The 7,906-nt window shown below is 60.2% G+C and overlaps 1 protein-coding gene across 1 annotated transcript; it reads left to right on the top strand.

The window, feature by feature from the left end:
• Positions 1-588: 588 nt before the first annotated feature.
• Positions 589-6,177, top strand: Tapbp (TAP binding protein (tapasin); the record flags this gene model as incomplete). The annotated part of the gene is given in 7 exon segments (XM_005389485.2): positions 589-798; positions 904-1,074; positions 1,277-1,537; positions 3,784-4,179; positions 4,403-4,744; positions 4,820-4,908; positions 5,776-6,177. Coding segments are annotated over 7 exon segments (1,308 nt in total). The 3' UTR covers positions 5,788-6,177.
• Between the last annotated feature and the right edge of the window lie 1,729 nt (positions 6,178-7,906).

The following is a 7,906-nucleotide window of genomic DNA, read 5'->3' as shown; positions in this document are numbered from 1 at the left end:
CGGCGGCGGCGGGGCGAACTAGGGGGCTGGCGGCTGGCGGCAGTCGGGCACGACCGGGGGCTCCGTGCCCCGAGCGCCCGCGCCCCTGCGGTCTTCCTTTATCTCTCTGGACACGTGCGCCCCACGGAGAGGAAACCACGTTGCACTATCGCCAGCCCATTCCGCGTCGCAGCCCTTCCTCCCCGAGGTGCCCCGGGACTAGGTCTTCCCTCGGAGCAGGTGGGGCGACCCGGGCGGGCCCTGAGCACCCTCGGGTCGCGGGGCGGGGTGCTGTCGTCTGTGCCTGGAGTCTGTGTTCGTGTCGTGGCGACAGACCTTAGAGCCCCTCCACTGTCCTCGGACCTCGCCCCTCCCGCACATCGCCACACGTGTCCCCCACACACCTCCCATGGGTCCCCAACGTAGTTCTCACGAAGGAGCGCGGAGACGAGGAGTAAGTCGTAGCACAGGTTTTCATTATTTTTAACAGTGATTAAAATATTTATTGGTCGTTTCACTCGGCTTCCGGACGAGCCCTCTGTTTGCTGGGGACCTGGCGCAGGTGCGGGAGCGCGGGGACGCCGCGGGGAGCTTGTGGCGGGGCCGGGGTGCCCGGGAGGGGCAGCGGCTGTGCGGGTCCGGCCGGGCCGGCGGAGGGTGCCCTCGGCCCGCCTCCCCGCGGGGATCCCCGGCCCCTCCCGCCGGGTCGGGAGGAAAGTGAAAGCGAAAGGGGAAGAGGCGGCCTCAGAACCGGCAGCCGGGACGGGACGCGACGCGGCGCCATGAAGCCCCTGTCCCTGCTCCTCGCCCTGGCTTTGGGTGAGGAACGCGCGGCCTCGGGCCGGGCCGGGCCGGGCAGCGGGGGGAAGGAGGCGGGCGTCCGGCCGCGGGTCGGCGGTCCCTGCATCCCGCTCCCGCCCCCAGGCCTGGCGCGCGCAGCCTCGGCCGGACCCGCGGCGCTCGAGTGCTGGTTCGTGGAGGATCTGGGCGGGGGCGCCCTGGAGAAGAGACCCGCGGCGCTGCTGCTGCGCCAGGGCCCCTGGGCGCCGCCGCCCCGGCCGGACCTGGACCCCCAGCTTTACCTCGGCGTGGACGGTGAGTCTCGGGACGCGCCCCGCCTTCGTCGCGGCTCCCGAACTCCCTCCTCCGCGGGTCGCGCGCGAACCTCGCGTCTCAGTTTCCCCGTGCCAGTCCTCTGGGCTCCCCAGAGCCGTCGCCCCGCAGCGGTCTGCGCGTCTGACGCTCCCGACGCCCCCCTCGGCCCCGACTCTGAGCGCCCCCGCTTTCCGCCTCGCAGACCCCGCGGGCGCCCTCCTCGCCGCCCTCCGCCGCCTTCCCCGGGGCGCCGCGGCGCCGCGCTGCGAGATGAGCCGCTTCGTGCCGCTGCCTACCCCTGCGACCTGGGCCCGCCGCCTGAGCCCGGAGCGGAGCTGCCCGCGGGCCCTGGACGGGGCGTGGCTGATGGTCAGCGTGACCAGCCCGGCCCTCAGCCTGTCCTGCCTCCTGCGCTCGCCGCCGGAGCCGCAGCCCGCGCCGGCGCTCATCACCATGGCAACAGGTAGCTGGGAAGAGGAGGTGGAGGAGGACGGGCAGACGCCAGGGTGCGGGTGTGGGCCTCAGCGAGCCCGTTCTCCAACCGAGGATCAGTTAGTTTCCTTTTCGCAAATCGAGACAGCTCGGTTAGGATTCACCCTCCTCTACCGGTTTTGGGAGCCCTCGACCCGTCAAATCGTGAAATCGAAACCGGCCGAGGCTCGGGCGGGGCTCTGCGGAGGCGGACTTTGCAGCGCTGACCTGGAGAACCTGGGAGGTGCTGCAGTCCCAGGGGCTCAGAAGCAGGAATGTGCTGGGCGTCGGGGCGCAAGGTGTAATCCCAGCAGTCGAGGGGCTGAGGCAGGAGGATCGCCGAGAGTTCGAGGCCACCCTGAGCTACAAAGTGAGTTCAAGGCCAGCTTATGCTACATATCAAGACCCTGTCTCAGGGGCTGGGGATTTAGCTCAGTGGCACAGGCGCCTGCCTGGCAAGCGTAAGGTCCTAACTTTGATCCCCGGTACCACAAAAAAAAAAAAAAAAAAAAAAAAAAGCTGTCTCAAAAACAAAACAAAAAAGCAGGAACTTTTTCTCCACTCCCCCTAGATCCCTGTGTTGCAAGGGACCCTCACCGCTGCAGTTCTCTCGACTGGGGCCTGCACTGACTCCCCCGGGGTGTCAGGGCTCTGCAGGTGGAAGGGCTCTCAAGACGTCTTCAACTGTCACAGTAATGTCAAGGAGAAAGTGATTTACATAGGCCAGGGGTGCAGCTCAGTGATCGAGCCATGTGTGAAGGTCTTATGCTCAAATCCCAGCACCAAAGACCAAAAGTGTTTTAAAAACAGAAACAAAATGTCCCTCCCTATGGTCAGGTAGATGCAGTACCAGCTCAGGAGCGGGCGTGCTGGTACACATGGCAGTCCCAGGTATATCCAGGCCTGCTAGGGCTACATGGTATGTTCCAGGCCAGCCTGAACTACAACTGGAGACCGTGTCTCAAAAAACTGAAACTCATCATTAGCTCCTATTAAAATTTCCTGATTCCCTGAAGGAACTCATTTTGAGTCCTTGAAATCACAAAACATCATGTATTTTTGTTGTGCTACTTTGTTCAGGCTGCCATAACAAAATACCATAGGCTGAGTGGTTTTAGACTACAGAAGTGTACATTCTCAGGCTTCTGGAGCTGGGAGCCCCTGATCCAGGTGGTAGTGAGTTTGGTGTCAGGTGAGAGCTTGCCCCTTGCTTTGCAAACTGAGGCCTCCTTGCTCCCCACCCCCTTTTTTCCGTTTTTTGAGACAGGGTATCACTATGTAGTTCAGGCTGGCCTTGAACTCACTTTGTGGTCTCGACTGCCTGCGCTTTTTTTTTGGATGTAGGGTCTATGTGGTTCAAACTGGCCTTGAACTATGTAGTCGGGGGGGGGGGGGCGCGGGGGCTTGAATTCATAGGAATCCTCCTGCCTCGGCCTCCCAAGTGCTGGGGTTACAGGTTTGGGACTGCCTGTCTAGTTCATCACAGTCCTGTACTGCTGCACCTTGAACAGCCTAGGGGCTCAGTAATATCTGTGAAATGAGTAAGAGGAAGGAGTCACAGACTCTCCATTAGCGGGGCTGACGACCATTCATCAAAGGCAGGGGCAGTGGCCTTGCAGCATGGTGAGGCACGCTGGCAGAGACACTGCTGAGCTGGAATGAATCCAACTGGGTGAGTCTGTTTGGCCGATGGTTAGGCACAAACAGCAAACACTTTTTTTTTGTTTTTCCCCTGGTACCGGAAATCGAACTCACGACCTCGCACTTGCCAGGCCGGCGCTGTGCCACTGAGCTAAATCCCCAGCCCTACCAAACCCTTTTATAGGCTTCCTGTGTCCTGGACACCACTGTAAGTGCCTTTCGTATGTGGGTCATGTTACCCAGCATCAGGAACTGAGTAGATCTGGGTAGCAAAGAGTTATTAAAAATGCCAGGTGAGGTGGCGCATGCCTATAACCCCAGCATTTGAGAGGCTGAGGCAGGAGGCTTGATGTGAGTTTGAGACCGGCTTGAGACCAGGTCTCCCTGTCTGGAAGGAAAAAACAACAAAAAATCCATTCCCAGAGCTCCAGTGGGCCGTGTTTAGAGCAGGCTTGAAGGGGAACACCCTCTTTGCCATGCCAGCCCGAGGCTGTTCCAGGGTAAAGGGGACTTGCAGGGAGGGCTGAAGGCGCTGTGCTCCAAAGGGTGGCTGAGCAGAGTAACCCCCGTGTCCCCCTCCTGCCCCTCTCTTCGCAGTGGTGCTCACTGTCCTCACCCACACCCCTGCTCCCCGAATCCTACTGGGACAGGATGCCGTGCTGGACCTGAGCTTCACCTACATGCCCCCGACCCCTGAGCCTGCTGCCACCCTGGCCTCGGGTCCCCCTCCCTTTGGGCTGGAGTGGAGACGCCAGCACCTGGGTAAGGGGCACCTGCTCCTGGCCGCAACTCCTGGCCTGGACGGGCAGATGCCAGCAGCCCGAGAGGGGGCAGTGGCTTTTGCTGCTTGGGATGATGAGCCTTGGGGCCCGTGGACTGGGAATGGCACCTTCTGGCTGCCTGCAGTGCGACCCTTTCAGGAGGGCACCTACCTGGCCACCGTGCACCTGCCGTACCTGCAAGGACAGGTGGCCCTGCAGCTTGCTGTGCACAGTGAGTGGGGGCCAGGGTCTCGGGACACTGGGAGGACGCGGCGGGGAGTTGGGGGCTCTGGGAGGGGGTGGGGTCCCTGAGAATGAGGGGCTTTGTCCTGGGGGTTCCTAGGGAGCACCAGTGGGGAGACAGTGGGTTTCCCGTCGCTGCAGATTGCCCCCAGATTTAGGGATGCCCGAGGACAAACTGAGATCCTCCATGTTTGTCTCGCTCTTTTCCCCAGAGCCACCTGAAGTGTCACTGACGCCGGCTCCCCTTGTCTGGGCTGCCCCCGGGGAGGCTCCCCCAGAGCTGCTCTGCCTGGCGTCCCACTTCTACCCCCCCGAGGGCCTGGAGGTGGAGTGGGAGCTCCAAGGGGGCCCAGAGGGCGGCTTGCGCAGGGCCAAGGGGGAGAGGTGGGTCTCGTCCCTGCACCACCATTCGGACGGCTCTGTCAGCGTCTCTGGGCACTTTCGGCCACCCCCCGTCACCGCTGAGCACCATGGGGCGCGCTACGTCTGTCGGGTCCGCCACCCCAGCCTGCCTGCCTCGGGGCACCGCGCGGTGGTCACCGTGGAAGTGGCAGGTAAGAGCCTCAAGGGCTGTGGAGCTGGCAGTGCCCTGCAAGACGGGAAGTTCACTCCTCCCCTTCGCCTGCCAGGCCTTTCCGGGCCCTCGCTGGAGGATGGTGTCGGTCTCTTCCTGTCTGCCTTTCTGGTCCTCGGACTCATCAAGGTGCTGTCTGGGTTGGTGAGTTGAGTCCCCCTGACCGTGACGGGAGGACACTTTCCCACTCCTCCAAGCAGCCAGCCAGCCACCCCCCACCCTTGTCCCATCCACCTTTCCACAGCTGCCTAGCTGAACACGACCCAAAGGAGGTAACCACCTTCACTTCCCCTTCTCTTTCTTTCTTTCACCCCGTCCCCAACTCATCCCTCGAGTGTGGTGAGAGGAACCACACCTGCTCTGTATCCTAGTGGGTGGGGCCCCTGAATATGCTACATCTGTTCCCCTGGGTGTGGGGACTGAAAAACTCAGGCAGTTCTGTCCCATACAAATACAGAGCGAGGTTCCACGTGCAGTGGCACATGCCTGTAATCCCAGCTCCTGCAAGGGCAGGGATAGTAGAGGCACAAGTTTAAGGCCAGACCCTGCCTCAAAAATAAAATTTAACGGGGCTGGGGATTTAGCTCAGCGGCAAAAGCGCCTGCCTGGCAAGTGCAAGGTTGTGAGTTCGGTTCCTGGTACCAGAGAAAAACCAAAAAAAAAAAAAAAAAAAAAAAAAAATCTAACAAGGGCTGAGATGTAGTTCAATTACAGAGCCCTTGCCTAGCATGCTTGATGCCCTGGGTTCCACCCCCGGGGGCTGCCACACTGGTGGCATCACTGACCCCAGTGTGATGGCTGTCACACTGCAAGGCGGTGTGTCTTAGGATGATTGAGTCTTAGGATGGTTAGACGAGGTGGTGCACATCTTTTAGAAGATGCAGGAGATACAGCCCTCTGTGAAGTATCTGGCAGGTAGCCTCTTGCTTTCTCCACCTTGATGAACTGTATGTACCTAACTCCATCTCCTGAAGCCCCCAATTCCTCACTCCCCCCTTAATTCTTTTCCAGAAAACACAGTGAAGATGCTCTGCCCATGATCCTGGAAGCTGCGCACATCTCAGGCCTAAAGCCCTGTAGCATCTCCCCAAACTGGTACCCCATCATCTGCTCCCACTCTCTGCTCTCTCCAAACTCTCCACTAAGAGACTTAAATTTTTTTTTCTGGGTACAAAGAATCAAACTCAGGACCTTGTGCTTGCCAGGCAGTCACTGTGCCACTGAGGCATCTCCCCCACCTAATTGTTTTAAAAGACACATTTTATGGCTTTCACCTTTTTAAAGCTTTTAGGGCAGGGGTTCTCAAGATTTTTGGTGTCAGGACCTATGAAAAAATATCAAAGACCCTAAAGACCTTTTGTTACATGGGCTCTAACGACTGACGGTATTTAGAAAATATTTTATTTGTTTTGGTTTTCTAACTTTTTTTTGCAAGAGGGTCTCACTATGTAGCTCAGGTTGGCCTTGGACTCACTGTGTAGCCCAGGCTGGCCTCAAACTTGCATTGACCCTCCTGCCTCAGCCTCCTGAGTACTGAGATTACAGGCATGTGCCACCACACTCGGCTATAACTGCTGATATTTATTATACTAGAATTTGGAAACAGTTGGCAGATACCTGTAATCCTGGCATTCTGGAAGGCTGAGACAGGGGGATCGAATGTTGGGGCCCAGCTTGGGCACCTTAAGGAGAACCTGCCTCAAGAACGACAAAGGGTGGGTGAGGTATCTCACTGAGCAACCCTGTCGTCCCAGCACTCAGGCAGCTACCCTGGGCTACTTACCTGGTGGGACTGTGTCTCGAAAAAAGAAAAAAACTTACAATGGGAGACTAGATAAGCACACGCTGCATTCATCAGGAGAGCCACCGTGTCGATGTCGAGCGCTGCACCGTGTGTTCTTAGAAGAATTAGATCACAAAGGCAAATCCTACCTTGCTAGGAAAAGCCTGGATCCCAAGTAGTCCCGCCTGGGCAACCGCTCTGGGGCCGGATCCACTCGTGCCCACCGGGGTCCCTGGCGCTCGACCCCCTGCTACCTCTCCTGCCCCATCTAGCGTCCGGCCGCGCCCTTCCTCTCCCCTGCGCCTTTCCCGCCTGCCGCGCGTCTACACTCCGCGGCTCGCCACTGCGGTACTGAAACGCTCCTGCGCCGCGCAGTTAGATGCCCGTCTCCCCTCCCGCCCGCGTTCCGGCGGAACGTTCCGCGCCAGGGTGTGCCGGCGCCCGCCCGAGGGCGCTGCTTATCGGTGCGGGGCCGGAAGCGGCCGCTCGGGCGGGGCTGCTTGTGTGGGAATAAAGTTGTGTTCCAGTGCTTCTAACCGAGTGTCTCATTTTACCTCTTCCCAAGCACGACGAATCTTCTAGTCAACTCTGGTCCCTTCCCGTTCCCCCCAGTTTCCCACCCGCCGGAGACATCCAACAGGGTGGGGTCAGGCGCCAGGTAGCGGGAAAGACAGCCTCAGGCGGACCGCTCGGACCCACGCGCCGCGGACACCCCAGAGCAGAGCGGAACCGGAAGTGGGCCCTTCCGGTCCCGCCCCCGAGTAGGCGGGGCAAAGGGACCCGCAGAAAACGTGGAATGGATTCGGTCCACTGCACTCCGGGGTTGGAATGGGGACAGCCACCTAGTCGGGTAGTGTCGTGGCGGGGTCTTCTCCGCATAAAGCGCCTTCCGCGGCAGTACTGGCCTGTTCTTCTTGGGGAAGGGATGTCAAATTCTGTTCCTGACTTCCCCCGGAGCCTCCCCACTGAGAAAAATTTTTTTGCATTTTGAGACAAGGTCTCGCTACGTGTAAGTCCAGGCTGGCCTTGAACTCAAGACGATCCTCCTGCCTCAGCCTCCCGAGTGCGGGGACTACTGGAGGCGTGCGCCACCAGGCCCGGCTTGGAATCTTGATCCCAATTCAGTGCGGGCGAATGGGCTGCAGAATCCCGCAGCGGGGGCCTGGGAGGCGGCGGCAGTCGGGCCAGGGCCCCCAGGTCCCGACCCCGGGCTGTCCAGCGCTCCCCGCGTCCGCGGCCCTGGCTGCTGTCCTCACTTCCTTCCCCTTCTGGCTCCTGCTCTCGGAGCGGGCGGACGCGGGGGGGAGCGGAAAGGGCGGGAGGGCCCGGGAGCCGGCGGGGGGGGCAGGGGTGCGGAAA

This window comes from Chinchilla lanigera, unplaced genomic scaffold (genome assembly GCF_000276665.1).
Source record: "Chinchilla lanigera isolate Chin_1 unplaced genomic scaffold, ChiLan1.0 scaffold00036, whole genome shotgun sequence".
Taxonomy (NCBI): domain Eukaryota; kingdom Metazoa; phylum Chordata; class Mammalia; order Rodentia; family Chinchillidae; genus Chinchilla; species Chinchilla lanigera.
This window is presented reverse-complemented; position numbering and strand designations above follow the sequence as displayed.